Source organism: Engystomops pustulosus, chromosome 1 (genome assembly GCF_040894005.1).
Source record: "Engystomops pustulosus chromosome 1, aEngPut4.maternal, whole genome shotgun sequence".
NCBI lineage: Eukaryota > Metazoa > Chordata > Amphibia > Anura > Leptodactylidae > Engystomops > Engystomops pustulosus.
The window spans coordinates 109,291,930-109,310,157 of record NC_092411.1 but is presented as its reverse complement, the minus strand read 5'-3'; the positions used below and the strand labels follow the sequence as shown (position 1 = coordinate 109,310,157).

General features: G+C 39.7%; 1 protein-coding gene across 7 annotated transcripts in view; it reads left to right on the top strand.

Annotated features, from left to right (window-relative positions):
* AOPEP (aminopeptidase O (putative)) overlaps window positions 1-18,228 on the top strand; it is a 304,550-nt gene that overhangs the window by 40,682 nt on the left and 245,640 nt on the right. For all 7 annotated transcript variants that reach the window (XR_011855579.1, XM_072150843.1, XM_072150844.1 and 4 more), the window contains 2 exons: window positions 5,942-6,108; window positions 16,949-17,105. Coding sequence is in view for 6 of the 7 variants with exons in the window: in XM_072150843.1 (XP_072006944.1) it covers window positions 5,942-6,108; window positions 16,949-17,105 (324 nt within the window). In the remaining variant the exon portion in view is untranslated. The remainder of the gene's footprint in view (window positions 1-5,941; window positions 6,109-16,948; window positions 17,106-18,228) is intronic.

Here is an 18,228-nt window from a genome sequence, read left to right as displayed (position 1 = left end):
GTACACTTTTCCATACCTAAAAAAATTACCCGTATATACTCGAGTATAGGCCAACCGAGTATAAGCTGAGGACCCTAATTTTACTGCAAAAAACTTGGAAAACCTATTGGCTCGAGTATAAGCCGTGGGTGGAAAACGCATTGGTCACAGCCTTGCCCCAGCATCTAGCCTGCCAGCCCCTGCACCCCCAGTATATAGCCTGCCAGCCCCTGCTGGGGGCGCCGGAAAGGTGAGTTTTGAAATTGTTTTTTTGACTTGAGTATAAGCAGAGTTTGGGTTTTTAAGCACATTTTTTGTGCTGAAAAACTCTGCTTATACCCAAGTATATACGGTATGTATGTAAGGGAAATTGATGCATTAGACTGATGCATTCTACCATGGTCAAACTCTAACCAAAATAATATGATTTTTTTCTTAAAGTACAGTACATTTCTACAACATGACTAAATCACAAAATGCAAAGACATGACTAAAGCAGCATCTTTTTATTAGTTGGTCAGCTTTCTGCAGGTCAGGGAAGAGCACCACTTGAGGAAATTGACTCCTCTCTCCTTCAATGACAATGCATCCCTGCATGCAATGCCCTGAGTTAACCCCTTTAGAGCCAATAGTGGCTTGATAAAACTGTTTTGGTATTTATGTAGTAAGAAACAATCCCTTAATTACGTCCCGATGTACGTTGTAATCGTACGGCGCACATTAGGTAGGAGTACTTGGAGAGGGCTGAAATCTATTATTTGTTCATCGCATTATTCCAAGTTGCATAACATTTTTACCTTTTTGGCTACAGAAGTGGTTAATATCTTGTTTTTTGCGGGACATGATATACTTTGCTACATTATAATTCTGGAGTACCGATGTTTTTTTGATCACTTTTTATTGCTTTTTTGTGGGATTAAATAGGTAAAAAGCATAATTTTTGGCAGGTTTCTAACAGTTTTGTTTTTACAGCGTTCATTGGGGTTCAATAATTATTGACTTTTAATCAAAGGGGTGTTATGGACGTAGTGATACTACATATGTGGCGTTTGTGTTATGATTTAGACTTTTTTTTGTGTATTATGTGTCTCTTTATTTGTTATGGGGATTATGAGCGTTTTTATTTTTTATTGAATTACATTTTTAGCTTTTTGACTAGTTCAACCATTGGAGATGAACAAGCAACCATCTGATTGCTTGAAAATGATAATAACCTGCAATACTGATGTATTGCATGGTATTAGCAATGTCACCCTATGCACATGCATAAGCTGACACTGTTCCTTTAAGATGACGTCACAGACGCCATCTTACTGGCACTGCCTGCAGGCAGCCCTGACATACTGATCGGACCAGGGCTTCCATAGGATGTCGGCTGTTAGTTAGTCGGTACCCCGTGCATCCCGATGCCGGCCCAGCTTGAGATCTTAGCTGTATATCGGATGCTGAGTGTTACAGCCCAGCTCTCTGCATCCCATATATTGGACGCAGAGTGCTAAGGGGTTAGTATTGCCATAAGATGTCCAATAAGTGCCATACCTTTAAAAAGGTATTCTCGGCTGGATATTTACATTCAATTTAATTTATCTGCCCTGTATAAACATTTCTTCAAATAGATGTTATAAAAATTTTACCTGGGTGAAGATAATTTCTCATAAATGCAGTCATTTGGTCCCTTAGAAACAAGACTGTGTCCTTGGATACGACCACCCCTGCTGGAATGATTGCACAAACAAACAAAAAGCTTTTGTAAATGAAATGTCCGGGAGTTAATGCAGGTCCCACAGCCATCCTGTGGTAATGAATCCAGATGGTCAGGCAGGGCTTAGTAGTGCATGTCTGGCCACCCCTGCCAAAGTGCGAGGTGGTCGTATCTGAGGAAGCTATCTCGTTTCTAAGGGACAACATAGCTACATTTATGAGAAATTATCTTCACACAGGAACGTTTTTTTAATAACATCCAATTGAAGAAATGTATAGCAAATTAATTAAATGAAATGTGAATGCCCAGATGGGAATGCCCCTTTAACTTTGGGAAATAAGATTAATCAAGTATATTTTATGGAGATTTTCTGCTGTAGTCCTGTCTCACAGCGTGAACAAAGGGGATTTCACTAACCGTACAAAACAGTTTGTGGTTTCCAAGGAAATTATCATATCTGGGAAATGCAAAGTCAAATGGCTAACAAAGCTCTTACAGTGAATGATTAATGGCAAATGAAGTCCTAATGCTGCAATAGTAAAACTTCATTATATTAACCTTTTAAGAACACAGCCCTTTATAATTTTTGCATTTCCATCTTTATGTTCCCATTTTCCAAGGCAACAAAGTTTAGAGTTTGTTATCTGCACTGCAAAGTGTACTTTCTAGTGTAACCACTTACTAGCCCATGCAATGTACTGAGAAGCTGGAAAAAAAATTCCAAATGCACCTCAATTTATAGTTCACCTTTTAAGGAGGCAGGGTTTTTTTTAGCTCATTTCTCGGTCTCCACCTTCAAAAATCCGTAACTTTTTCATTTTTCCATGTACAGAGCTGTTTGAGGGCTTATTTTGTGCGTAACATATTTGACTTTTCCGTGATGTTATTTATTATTCCATGCAGTGTACTGGGAAGCTGGAAAAAAATTCCAAATGCGGAAAACATTTTTTTTAAAAACGCGTCACGTTCTTGTGGGCTCAGTTTTTACAACTTTGACTGTGCACTCCAAATAACACCTCTGCTTTATTCTTTGGTTCAGTACGATCGCAGTGATACTAAATTTATACAGGTTTTATTGCATTTTAATACATTTTCAAAAATTAAACAAATGTGTACAAAAAAGAAAAACATTTTTGCCATCTTCTGACGCTAATAACGTTTTCATACTTTAGGGTACAGAGCTGTGTGATGTGTCATTTTTTGTTAAATAAGCCGGCGGTTAAATTGCTATCATTTTGAGGTCTGTGAGGCATTTTGATAATTTTTATTACATTTTTTGTCATGTAAAATGGTGTAAAATTCACGTTTTGGACATTTGGGCGCCATTTCCTGGAGGCCACCGTCGGCAATAACCGTTTTTATATTTCGATAGATCGGGCATTTTGGGATGCGGCGATACCTAAGGTGTTTGTGATTTTTACTGTTTATTATGTTTTATATTAGTTCTACAGTCATGGCCATAAGTTTTGAAAATGACACAAATATTATATTTTCACATGATCTGTTGCCCTCTGGTTTTTATGTGTGTTTGTCAGATGTTTTTATCACATACAGAAATACAAGTGCAATCATATTATGAGTAACAAAAGCTTTTATTGACAGTTAGAATGAGTTAATGCAGCAAGTCAATATTTGCAGTATTGACCCTTCTTCTTCAGGACCTCTGCAATTCTCCCTGGTAGCTCTTAATCAACTTCTGGACCAAATCCTGACTGATAGCAGTCCATTCTGGCACAATCAATGCTTGCATTTTGTCACAATTTGTTGTTTTTTGTTTGTCCACCCAAATCTCTTGGTGATTGACCACAAGTTCTCAATGGGATTACCTTACAATTATAGCAAGGTGGCATCATGCTGGAAAAGGCATTGTTGATCACCAAACTGCTCTTGGACGGTTGGGAGAAGTTGCTCTTGGAGGACTTTCTGGCACCATTCTTTATTCATGGATGTGTTTTAAGCAAGACTAAAACCAGCTGTTTTCCAGCTGTTCCAAACAACCGGAAAGGGGATTCATCAGAGAAAATGACTTTACCCCAGTCCTCAGCAGTCCACTGCCTGTACTTTTTGCAGAATATCAGTCTGTCCCTAATGTTTTTTTTTCTGGAGAGAAGTGGCTTCTTTGCTGCCTTGACACCAGGGCTTGCTTCAAGAGTTTCCGCCTCACAATGCGTGCAGATGCACTCACACCTGCCTGCTGCCATTCCTGAGCAAGCTCTGCCCTGCTGGTAGCCCGATCCCGAAGCTGAAACACTTTTAAGAGACGGTCCTGGCGCTTGCTGGTCCTTCTTGGGCGCCTTGGAGCCTTTTTGGTAACAATGGAACCTCGAATTCCTTGATGCTGCGATGAGGTGCAATCTTTCTAGCTGCGATACTATTCCCTGTTAGGTCAGTTTTGTGCAGTGCAATGATGACTGAACGTGTTTCTTTAGAGATAACCATGGTTAACAGAAGAGAAACAATGATAACAAGCACCAACCTCCTTTTAAAGTGTCCAGTGGCGTGATTCTTACTTAATCATGACAGATTGATCTCCAGCCATGTCCTCATCAACACCCAAACCTGTGTTTATGGAGCAATCACTGAAACGATGTTAGCTGCTCCTTTTAAGGCAGACCTGCAATGAAGTTTAAATGAACTATTTCCCCCAAAACACATTTTCTATGCAAATATTGACTTTGCAATTAATTGCTGTTAAGCTGATCACTGTTTATAACATTCTGGAATATATGTAAATTGCCATTAGAAAACCTGATGCAGTAGACGTGATTTGAATTTTTAATATTTTATACATTTTTTACATTTTTAAACTTTTTTTTTTCACTATTTCTTAGACCATTTAGGGTACTTTAACCCTAAATGATCTGATCGTTCCTACCATATACTGTAATACTACTGTATTGCAGTATATGGCGTTTTTGCATAGGATTCATTACAATGAGCCACTGGCTCATCATAACGAATCTTCAGAAACCATGCAGCCTCAGGCTGTCATGGCAACCGATCGCCAACCCCCGTTGATGTTCGGGGGAGTGACGATCTCAAGAAAGATGGGCGCTGCCATTTTTTTTAAATGCCGGCGGCAGATTTGCCGGCTACATCGAAGGGTTAATAGTGGTGGGGGTTTGCTGCAATATGCAACAACATATGAACAGGGCTCAGCCCGTGAGCCCTCTACATACACACTCCACACCTCTGCGTCGTAGAGCTACAGCGCAGAGCGTTAAGGGGTTAAAGGACACCTGTAATCAGGTCACTATTTCTGTCACCTCTACCTGTTGGAGCAGCTCACAATGATTCCATCCCAGCCTTTACCTAGTCAATTCATACATAATAAATATAAAAGCTAAGTTTTAGTTACCACTTTCTATTGTCCGGATATGGGCTTCTCTATGCCGTCTCAGGACGGTTTTTGTAAATTGTATCTAAAAAACCCTGCCTGACAATTGGTCCAATTTTTTGTAAAAATTAATGTATAGTAAAGCATTGCTAGTGTCTGTGCTGTATCTGCTGACATGCTCTCCTAATACATGTGTGAGACACAGACATCAGCTACTACATGTCAGTTCTGCAAAAACATGGCTGCCTGGAGCTGTTGTATCTCTTCTATAGACACACACAGGCTGCAGGGGGCACCAGCACCAGGAAGCACATGGAGGTGCCATCACACCATCATACAGGCTGTCAGTCAAGCACTGGGGGTGTGGCTGTGCCTCCCACTCATGAATAAGCTGGACAGCTTGAATATGATAATGACTCATTGGACATCTCACAGGTCACTTGCATACATCTTTAGGACCTCATTGCTTAGGTTTACAGGCATGTAGAGATATAATGAAGGGATCGAGGCAATGCTTTCTAATGGCAGTTTATGAAAATATATTTAGTTTAGGGGGTTAATTTGCCTGACGGGTTCTCTTTAAATAGTTCAGATGTTCTTGGATTTGCATATTATTTTAAGTTTCTGTTAAGATGATTATGTGTATTTGCATGAGCAAATGAAAATGCTTGTGAACATTTACAGTACGTGCATAAATCTCTAGAATGTAACATGGTCATTAGGCGCTACAGATATAGTAAAAGGTAAGTTATAAAATGTTTTCTTTTGTAATAGCTAATGAAAATAATTCAAATGGTCAAACCGACTTCAATACTAAAATCAATGCAGGATTGGAGTTAATTGATATGTTATAAATATAAACATTTACTATTATTGGAATAATAAAATGCTATTTGTTGTAATTAATGCTTTGTTTTATCTAGACCTTGCGTTTACACCTTTGGATCACCTATTAACAACAGGGCCCTTTTTCCATGTCAAGAGCCACCTGTAGCATTGTCAACATGGCATGCAACTGTCCGGGCTCCCAACAACTGTATTGTATTAATGAGTGGAGAAAATGTTGCTGTTCCAAATCAGAATGTTCAAGGTAAGTTACTATGGGAGGGATTTATCATAAGTATGACCGATGTGATGAGTGTTTTTTTGCGCCAGAAAAAAACCTTGCATGCCCGTAATAGTACAATTTTCTGCTACAGAATTGATGCTTGTCCGTATATAATTATATATATATATATATAATATATCCAGCCAACAAGAAGAAATAGTGGAAATGACTGTGATTGCTGCTTCGGTGGTACTAATGCACCCCAATAGTCTCTGAATAAATTTTTCTGCTACACCCCATAGACGACTATTTTTCTCATGTACTCTAATTGGGCTATTACCCTGGTCAACATCCCCATATATGAAGTGCCGTTGGACCGATAGCGGGTAAGTTGGGTGGCTGCTAATTCGCTATCATCTGAATGTTCCGTGGGTCCTAATTTTCCTCACGGGCCTGTAATTGGCTGATACAGTGTATCTATGACACTCTGTGGGGAAGCAAACGCCTAATATACTCACCACTTTTTTTCTCTATGTCATCTATTGAGCTTCTATCCCCCATAGCCTTTTCCAATATGGCTGCTGCATTCCCTTTGTCCACTGTGCGCATGCGCCAGCCTACCTGACAGATGGCAACCGGCCTAACTTGCTTCACGCACACTCCACTTCCGGCATGTTTGGATAATTGTGAGTGTTACACATCAGTCCGGAAACAAGCTCACATCCTGGTATGTTACTATTTAGCAGATGGCTTATTTACATATTTTTCATGAATTGAACTACAAGACTATGGGGCAGCCCTCTACCGAGAGATGACATTTACCTATTGTTTTATACACTGCACTTTGGAGTTTTGCACATGCACTTTCTTTTATGCATTATTATCAGAAATGTATATATTAAATCTATCATGTATTATATTATGTAGTCACTTGTATCACTTTTTTACAAACCAATCAGAATGTGGGTTGGGCTTTATACATGTAAATGCTGGTCACTGTTGTATGCTTGAAAAAGGTGAGCATTCACCGAAAAGTCGCAACCTTGGAATAAAAATCACCCTGCTTTGATACACTACTGTACTTCGGAGTGCTTCTGCTTTTCCTGATTTACTATTGAGTCCCTTGACACGGACAACAGATGGTGCACCCACTTTTAAAGGTTGTGCTACTTTTGATTTCCTTCGTTTGTTTATATATACACCCACACATACATAAAGATCGTTCTAAACTAGAGACCTAAGTGGAAACCATTAAAGGGATTGTCCTCTTTTGCAAATTGTGCAGCCGGGCTGGGGAGATCAGCTTTAAAAAAGAAAGCTGTACTCCGATCCAACGTCACTCCCGGTGTCCGGCGCCGCCATGCCACTGAGTTCGGCTTCTGGCTGGCAACACCCACCCTTCCCCATATTACAGTGCATGATACAATGCTGGGAATATGGATGGGTGTGTGTGGCAGGCCGGCAGCCAAACTCAGCGGAGCTTCTGCGCCCCTGTAAACAAATAGGGGCACAAACCAGCGAGGCGGCGGCGTGGGACATCAGGAGCGAGTAAGGAGGTGAGTACAGCTTTCTTCTTTTAAAACTTGCCTCCCCCAGCCTGGCCTGCACGATTTTCAGAAAAATCACACAATCCCTTTAAGGACCGCTTTCTTTCTCTGCTTTTGTCTGTAAATTCTTACAATTAACAAGACCTCTTTATGCTTCAGAAAAAAAAAGAACCTGCCCATTTTTCTGCTCAAATAATGTTAGAACTAACAGAGGTGGTGCAAACAGACACTAATGGAAGCCATAAAAAGGCCATTGAAATGAATCGGGAAGTAAGAGTTCTACTGTCAATTAAGGCCGCCGTGTAGGCGTGTGGAATCTTATAGCCATGGATGCTCTACTAGGGGGAATTCTGGGAAAATATGCAAATTGGTTTTCCAGGATGGGTTAAGAAAATCCACACCCCTCTTAGCTTCCTTGTAAGGCAACTCCCTTGACATCAAGCATGACCTAAAAGAGGCCTAATGACATGATGTGGGATTAAAGCCAAACTAGTACATCTATTCCAGAAGGAACAGACTCCCAACTGTAGACAGCACTGTTTCGACCTGATTGGGTCTCACCATTCAACATGTTGGTGAGACTTCTGTTATCGTTTCTATGATAGAAGATAATAATGAAGGGTCATAAAACGGCAAAAGTGCAAAAAGCAAAAGAAACATGTGCCATGCCAAAACTATACAATCTTTATTACTATATACAAAAAAAAAATAATATACACCAGACAAAACACAGATAAACATCTAAAACGTAACAAAAATCCTAAAGACATAAAACGGCAAAAGTGAGAGCTGCGAAGAAATTAATATTACAGTATGCTGGAACCGGTAGTTTGCTGCATAATGCAGCGACCGTGCAGTATATACAAAGATGCCTGTGAGACCTCGTGATATATCCTTATTGCGATTTCATCACATAATGTTAAGGTGTTAATAAAGTATATTACATAGTAAAGTGTATTACAAATAAAGTATATTACAAACTATTATTATCTGGACTATTGATTTATGCAATTTTGTTAATTATCTTCCTGAAAAAAAAGGTTGCTTAATAAATCCCAAATATTTAAGATGCATTGTTGATATATGTTTTTTAAAGTGTAAAACGATCATCTGACGGGATGTCAATATGACAATGATATTCCAAGTTGTTGCAGCACAAGTCTCAAAGCTTAGTCATTTATGCCTAATGGCAAAGTTGTTAGTTTAAAGGGCACTGGATTTCTTTTCATTATTTCTGAATGACTCATGTTATACTTCAGTAATTATAAGGTAATTTTAGATTTTCCACAGCCCTTTCCACCTCCAAGTGAGCATAAAAATGGAATGTATTTACTTAAAACAGATTAGCTCATTCAAAGTGCAGTTCACATGGTCCCACCCATCCTGTGCACCTCTTTATTCCCTCACCACAGACACACAGCATTCATGTTTTTGTGCTTAAGTAAATCAGAGTTGTGCATGTTTTGGTGTACTTCAGTACTGGATACCAGTCTCACAGCTTTAAAAAAGAGGTTTTTACAGGCAACGCAAAGTCATACAGTAAATGATTTATGTAAAATTTGGTCCTGACACTCTAATATAAATGTATTAGGTATGGTGTGGCTAGGTGGATTTGTCATTTATGTACTCCCAAATTCATTCCTCAAAAAGTGACAAAATGGGGCACAGTTTGCATGTTAATACTGCGCACTTCATTTGTAAAAAGTTGGTAGAAAAGTTTGTGTAGTCTAGGCAGTAAAGCTTTAGTTAGTCTAAAAAAAGAACCCAGCTCCTACTGTCTCTTCCCCTGCTTTTACCCCCTGCCATGTGCCGTAATAGTATGATGCAGTATGATTAGTGCTTTTTGGAGAAGACTGGCCACGTTAAAACTTAACTTTTAATATAATATTTGATAAAACACTTCATCAATAAGACACAGTAATAAACACAATAAAGTAAAAATGGAGCAGTCTTACCAGTTCGGGCGACAGGCTTTGGGATGGAGTATATTGGAAAGACAAATAGGGAATTGAGGAGGCGAATAGGAGAACATCTTTTGGATATTGACAAAAATAATGATACATCAATTGTGAGACATATAAATCAAAAACACGGAGGTGACAAATGGGCCATATCCTTTATGGGTATAGATTTAGTGAAACAACCAATGAGAGGGGGTGACTGGGAGCAAATGACCCTGCAAAAGGAGTCATACTGGATTTTTGAGCTGCAAACAGTAAGCCCAAATGGACTAAATGAACAATTAAATTTTAAATGTTTTCTGTAAAAGCCTTTTCAGTAACCTGGGCCCTGAGTCTTTTTTGGGGGGGAATCTGGGAGATAGTTCAGCCAAATAAAACTCTTATAATCTTTGAATCGGCCATTCATGTAGTGGTATATGAATAATTCCTTAACCATTACTGGCCGAGATCGGACAAAATTGTCCAATTTGATGCCATTTCAGAAAGAGATGACACGGATTAAATAATCATGTAACCATGAAAGAAAAGATATAATGGCTACACAGAATATTCAAATACCCCTTTATCGATACTATACTTCCAATATGTGGGAACTCTACACTACAAAGTTACGGAAGTGGGATATTTGTACTTTTATCACTTCAACAATTTGAGAATGAACTGCAAAATGGAATATTGAATAATTATGTTGTCCTGTATATACCGCGCTGATTAGATATTCCTTTCTACAGTAGGTCATGAAAAAGTAATGACCTACCTAATTTACGTTTTACACTCCGTACGCTGACACTAAATGCCGAGGGATGTGGTTGTTCAAATAGAAAAAAGACTATCAGTACGCGTGCGCAAACATGCAAATAGGATGTGCCTCACGGGTAGACCACATAAACTCATAGTACGCAAGCGCAACCTCGCTACCCCAAAAATATGAGGATGCGTTCCACAGATGGACCGCACGGTCCTTCAATGCGCATGCGAGAGTCACGCTGGAAGGGTAAGGTGATTACTTCCGGTGCATCTACGGCGCCGGAAGTGAGGGATAACTCGCGACACATTCTTAGAAATGGCGCGTATGTCATCCTCCCGTGGCGTCCGGAAGACAACTATCAGGTAAAATTATGTCCACCCTATAGGAGACAGATAGATGTGGTCTATTGTGGATATAAGGAAAACCTTTTCAAAGAGCAAGTGCTCACTAGCCAGGTATACAAACCATGAGGACCTAGCCGCTCTGGGTTAATGCCTTTGGAAGGGCCTGTGTGTCATCTATCTCCAGGATTCCAGGGTCTTCCCAGGGATGTTATTGCCCTCTTTCCTCCGCCTTGGAGTTTTCTGGTCCTAACTAGTCCCCTGATGATTCACGCCAACGGTGATGAAATGCGTTGGTAAGGGAAGGACGGGTAGCACCTTTTTTAGGTTACACCTTTAGGGCAAGACAGTGCACTGCTTGAGGGATGGCATGGGTACTGTCCTTGTCAGGACAGGAGCAACTGGGGTGTTAGGGACCGCATAAGTGATTGAGGGCAAGTGAATACAAGTACCTCCCTCCTGGGTCTCTTATAGGGATATACATCCCGAAGCCTGTCGCCCGAACTGGTAAGACTGCTCCATTTTTACTTTATTGTGTTTATTACTGTGTCTTATTGATGAAGTGTTTTATCAAATATTATATTAAAAGTTAAGTTTTAACATGGCCAGTCCTATGCTATTTTTGAGACATCTGAAGGCCAGGACACTGTTAGTGGTATAAGTACCTAGAGATTTGGCTTAATTGTGTCTTTTTGGAGAAGACCACATGTTGGTACCTGCTTTTAACTTCCACAATCGGTGCTGGGAGTAATCAGGGATCATAAATGATGACATGTGTACCACTGTCTTGATTTCTGCCCCCTTCCCCATGTTAGCGCTCCAGATTCTCCCAAGACTGTGACTTAGAGACCTATATTACTGGCTGTAATTTGCAATATACTGTAATACAGTGTGACGCATCTGTGCGTATCCCTTTATTAATTGTGCTATTTCTATGAGAAATTTTTATTGGTGTTCTTTTTGAGCTGTCTTGTGCAACAAAGGTGTCTTTATATACATAACTTTTACAAAAAACACAACAATTGAAGTAGCTGTTTGACATGTAGATCACATGTACAATTTACACTATGGGTATTTTCTTCTGCATCCTGGAGGACAACTTCTGTCTGAAGAGTGACGAGACATTGTTCCTATGACATTCAAAATAACATGTAAAAATATACAAACCAACAGCTTTGTTTGAGCATGTTCTAATTTTAAAATCAGACATTGTATTCATTGTCTGATGAAAGATGTGTCTTTATTTCTTTGGGCCATGTGACTCACACAGAACTTTCCCTAATTAATGACATGGAAAATACATCTAGTTTTCTGGCAACAAAGACTTTATATTGAATATTTAATATAGTTCAAATATTGTTTAGTAAACTCATGCACACATGTCTGTTTTCTCATCTGTGCATAAATATACCCTGGAGTTTGCATTGTATCTGTGTGCCTTAGATTTGGAACTCTAAAACAACTACAGGTCCTTATGGACCAGTGGTATAGTGTCCCGCATCACCCTGTATGAGACCTCTGTGGGTCTATTAAAAAAAAAAAATAAACATTTATGCCTAGATTTAAGTCTCATGAGGCACAACGGATTCACATCTGAAGATTTTGGTTCTTCCTCTCACGATGTTTAAATGAAACTTAATGGGACAAGTGTTTACTGGCGCAGCTGAGACTAGTTGGTGCTGCAATATACTGAATACCTCCTATCGTGGTATTAATAAAAGTATAAGTAAATATGGGTTATGTATATCGCGCTCCTCCAATATGATAAAATGCTTTTACAATGGTTTTTACCTTTTGTTGCTGTGTTGTGCTCGCGTTTCCCCACCTGGGGTGAAGGATAAGGGACAGATGCACTTCTTCTTTTGTTCTGCCACGGATCCGTCGCAGTCCCGGCCGGTGACCGCGTTCGGATGTGCGTGGACGCTGTTTGAAGTTCTCCGGTGTCTGCTTCGGTGACGTCACCACTGGAGCTACGGGAGCAAACGAGGAACAAATTTCCTACGCGTTTCGGAGACAGGGACGGTCTCCTTCGTCAGGGATCGTTATACTCGTTTGAAGGTATCCTTATATAGCTACTTGCCTCACCCTTGAACTTCTCACAGCTGCTACTAAGTGCATCTATCAGTGGTAAGTTTCTAAAAGGCAAATATCTCTATTTCACTATTTAGTCCTCCCGGAGCAAGAGTATTGAGATTAAAAATCCATCTGCTTTCGGCTCTCGACATTTTATTAATAAAATTTCCCCCTCTTTGGTCGGGGGTGATGATTTCAATACCAAAGATGGAGATTCCGGATAGTTGGCCTGAATGTTTATCCATGAAGTGTCGGGACAACGGGTGTCCTTTGTTCTTTTTCCTTATATTTCGTATGTGTTCATTTATTCTCTTATAGAGGGGGCGTATTGTTCTTCCTACATATAATTTTTCACAGCTACATTTCAGTCCATATATCACCCCTTTGGTATGGCAGTTTATTCTATTTTTAATTGGGAAAGAGTCATGGGCCCCGCATACTTCTACTTCATGGACTGGATTTTTTAATTTCAAGGTTTTACACATAGAGCATCTTTTACACGGAAAAAATCCATTTGGCGTTTGTGTCTCAAAGATGGTTTTATTTGTGTTTTTTAGTACCTTTTTACTTTTGATGGTGGGGGCTATCTGATTTCCTAGGTTTTTAGCTTTTTTAATATAAAGGAGGGGTTTTCAGGTATTAATTCGCCTATGACTTTATCCTCCTTAAGGATGTCCCAGTGTCTTTTAATAATCTTTTTAAATAAACCACCGTGTACTGTGTGGTTAATTAGAAAAGGGACCTTGATTTCTAGGGATTTTGTTTGTGTTTTCGGTGATTTCTCTTTTAATAGGTGTTCTCTTGTAAGATTTGCTATTTTGTGTTTTGTTTTTTCCAAATCTTTCTCATTGTATCCTTTCTCCTCAAATTTTTTTGAAAGAATATCAGCCTCCTTCCAATAGTCCTCGATATCTGCACAGTTCCGGCGTATTCTTGTGAATTGGCCTTGAGGAATATTTTGTAGCCAAACAGGGTAATGGCAACTATTGAGTGGTATGTAGCTGTTGCTGTCAGTTGGTTTCCTATAAGATTTTGTGAGGATTTTTCCTTCTTTGATGAATATTGTGAGGTCCAAAAAATTCACTGACTCTTTGCTGTAGATCGGGGTGAATTGTAAATAAAACTCATTTTTATTGATTTCATTAAAAAATTTTAATAGAGATTGTTCGCCGCCTTTCCATATAAAAACAATATCATCTATAAAACGATGCCATAGGGCCAAGTTCGTCCGTGCTATCGGATTGGTATAGATGGCGGTTTCTTCCCATCGGCCAACATAGAGATTGGCATAGCACGGAGCGAACTTGGTCCCCATGGCTGTGCCCCATGTTTGTAAATAAAATTTGTCGTCATATAAAAAATAATTGTGAGATAAAATGAAAGAGATACATTCTCCTATAAAATCAATTTGTTCCATTGGTAATAAAATAAGGAACAAAGAATACCAATGGAACAAATTGATTTTATAGGAGAATGTATCTCTTTCATTTTATCTCACAATTATTTTTTATATGACGACAAATTTTATTTACAAACATGGGGCACAGCCATGGGGACCAAGTTCGCTCCGTGCTATGCCAATCTCTATGTTGGCCGATGGGAAGAAACCGCCATCTATACCAATCCGATAGCACGGACGAACTTGGCCCTATGGCATCGTTTTATAGATGATATTGTTTTTATATGGAAAGGCGGCGAACAATCTCTATTAAAATTTTTTAATGAAATCAATAAAAATGAGTTTTATTTACAATTCACCCCGATCTACAGCAAAGAGTCAGTGAATTTTTTGGACCTCACAATATTCATCAAAGAAGGAAAAATCCTCACAAAATCTTATAGGAAACCAACTGACAGCAACAGCTACATACCACTCGATAGTTGCCATTAACCTGTTTGGCTACAAAATATTCCTCAAGGCCAATTCACAAGAATACGCCGGAACTGTGCAGATATCGAGGACTATTGGAAGGAGGCTGATATTCTTTCAAAAAAATTTGAGGAGAAAGGATACAATGAGAAAGATTTGGAAAAAACAAAACACAAAATAGCAAATCTTACAAGAGAACACCTATTAAAAGAGAAATCACCGAAAACACAAACAAAATCCCTAGAAATCAAGGTCCCTTTTCTAATTAACCACACAGTACACGGTGGTTTATTTAAAAAGATTATTAAAAGACACTGGGACATCCTTAAGGAGGATAAAGTCATAGGCGAATTAATACCTGAAAACCCCTCCTTTACTTTTAAAAAAGCTAAAAACCTAGGAAATCTGATAGCCCCCACCATCAAAAGTAAAAAGGTACTAAAAAACACAAATAAAACCATCTTTGAGACACAAACGCCAAATGGATTTTTTCCGTGTAAAAGGTGCTCTATGTGTAAAACCTTGAAATTAAAAAATCCAGTCCATGAAGTAGAAGTATGCGGGGCCCATGACTCTTTCCCAATTAAAAATAGAATAAACTGCCATACCAAAGGGGTGATATATGGACTGAAATGTAGCTGTGAAAAATTATATGTAGGAAGAACAATACGCCCCCTCTATAAGAGAATAAATGAACACATACGAAATATAAGGAAAAAGAACAAAGGACACCCGTTGTCCCGACACTTCATGGATAAACATTCAGGCCAACTATCCGGAATCTCCATCTTTGGTATTGAAATCATCACCCCCGACCAAAGAGGGGGAAATTTTATTAATAAAATGTCGAGAGCCGAAAGCAGATGGATTTTTAATCTCAATACTCTTGCTCCGGGAGGACTAAATAGTGAAATAGAGATATTTGCCTTTTAGAAACTTACCACTGATAGATGCACTTAGTAGCAGCTGTGAGAAGTTCAAGGGTGAGGCAAGTAGCTATATAAGGATACCTTCAAACGAGTATAATGATCCCTGACGAAGGAGACCGTCCCTGTCTCCGAAACGCGTAGGAAATTTGTTCCTTGTTTGCTCCCGTAGCTCCAGTGGTGACGTCACCGAAGCAGACACCGGAGAACTTCAAACAGCGTCCACGCACATCCGAACGCGGTCACCGGCCGGGACTGCGACGGATCCGTGGCAGAACAAAAGAAGAAGTGCATCTGTCCCTTATCCTTCACCCCAGGTGGGGAAACGCGAGCACAACACAGCAACAAAAGGTAAAAACCATTGTAAAAGCATTTTATCATATTGGAGGAGCGCGATATACATAACCCATATTTAAATGAAACTTGTTTAACATTTTAGTTTCATTGCGTTTGCGCCATACCATTATCACATTTGCAATGAAGCTGGAAATGCCGGCTTCACATGCAGTATTGCGCAGGAGCTAATGGATCTAGACCTTGACGAGTACAAATGTTGTTTGTTTGTTTTTTTATCTGCTCCAACAGAGAGAGCTCATACAGGGCAATTTGGGATACTAAACCACCGGTTCAGCGTATCTGTGGGTGGTTTAGTGTCACAAATCGTCCTGACTGATTCGATTTAAGTTTATTGGAATGGATGCACCAAAAGGCCATAGACTTATACGGGTCAAGGAGCAGTCCATTAAGAAAACAGCCACTCAGCTCAAGCAACATTGCATTTTGTATGCATGATTGCCCATATAGCCATATAGCCTCATAAATTTGGAATAAAAAATTGATGAAAACCAGTTTCTTTTGATCCCATAATATTTGATTCTAGTATGCTCTTCTTTAAATGTTCTTCTATTGTGTAGTAGTGGGGGTTAAGTGTACAGATCCTTCAAATCTTTTCACATGGCCAATGAGTCAAATGCCCCTAATATAAGGAACAGAATATTACTGAAGGGGCCTATGCCCTTTAATAAGGCACATCTCAGGTCCTTCATGGAGGTGAAAGGAAAACTCTTTCAAAAAAGGGAGTTTGCATTCCTAAAACCTTCATTTTTTTTAAAGTTGCTACTACTATATCGGTTTTAAGGACATGCCACCATTATTTGTGTGAGGATTGGGACAGGAGTAAAATACCGCACTGATGGACAGCCACTCGCATACCTACAATTCATAAGTTTAAGCTGATAAACTTATATAACTCACATGGTAGTGGACCAAGTTTCTAGCAAAATATTTCTTTGTCATACAAGGACATTGCATAAAGCATTTAATTTCACTGCTGATTAGTTACTTTTTTAATAGTTTTTTTTTTTTTTTAAAGTAACTTATTTTTGAAAACTTTCTTTCATTTGTTTTTATATTTAGGGATTTGTAGCTGGTTCTACTATGTCACAATGCCTATGCCAGCCTCTACTTTTACCATTGCAGTTGGAAGTTGGACAGAAGTAAAGGACAGCTCATGCGCCTCTTTGGAAAGTTACCATTTATCGGGAGTTATACCTTTAAATATGGATGATAAAAGGTTTGTTCCACCTATTTTACTGTTATATTCTTGTTTTTTATGTCTAAGATACAGTATTTTTTGGTTTAGTAATATAAAGGAGAATGGGGTATGGGATAATATCCCATACCCCATTATGTATTATATGTATTATAGACTGTGTTCTAAACAGTTTTAATTGGTTTGGATTTCCACCAGACATGTAATAATGAACCCTTTCTTTGTCACCAACCTATGTTTTGATTTATGTGAATACATTTTCGCTAATCTGTATGGGGTAAAGTACCATCTATACCAGGTGTAGGGAACCTATGGCTCAGGAGCCAGATATGGCTCTTTTGTTGGCTGTATCTGGCTCTCAGACAGATCTTTAAAAAATAGTGATGGCTGCTGTGTGTGTCTTAGACTGATCACTGGACACAGGCATCTATGTTACCGCTGCCTACGTCCTATGTAAGACCCAGGCGCCATTGAATAAGCCTGGTCAAAGAGAAGAGTGTGGGAGCGATGAGGAGTTTACTGCAGGGAGCGCTGGTAAGTGAATATTCAATTTTTCTTTTGCTGTGACTACCTATCTACTGGGAGTATGTGCTGGGGCTACCTATCTACTTGGGGGCATGTGCTGTGGCTATCTATCTACTGGGAGTAGATTCTGGACCGGAATCTAAGTGACACCCGGTCTTCACCAGAGCCCGCCGCAAAGCAGGATGGTCTTGCTGCAGCGTGGTACCACCAGATCATTCCACAGGCGCAACTTGTCCACGGTGGCAGCCAAGGTCGAGGTACAGGATAACTAGGCAGTCTCGTGGTCAGGAACAGGCAGACGGTCAAGGCAGGCGGCAATAATGCAAGGTCAGGGACGGAGCAAGAGGTCAGGGCTGGCAGCAAAGGAGCAGAATCAGGAACAGGTCCGAGGTCACAACAGGAGGTCAACACTTGAGAAGGAAACACTGTGGAAAGCTTCCTCATAGGCATGAAGCACTAAGATCCGGGTGGGAATGCTGGGAGCCGTCAGTCTTTATAGGAACCCGGTAAGTGGTTAGCGCCAATCAGCAGCGTGTTGGCCCTTTAAATCTGTGAGTGCCGGTGTGCGCGCTGGCCAGCCGAGACGGGAGCAGGAATGTGGAGAGGTGAGTGAGCACTG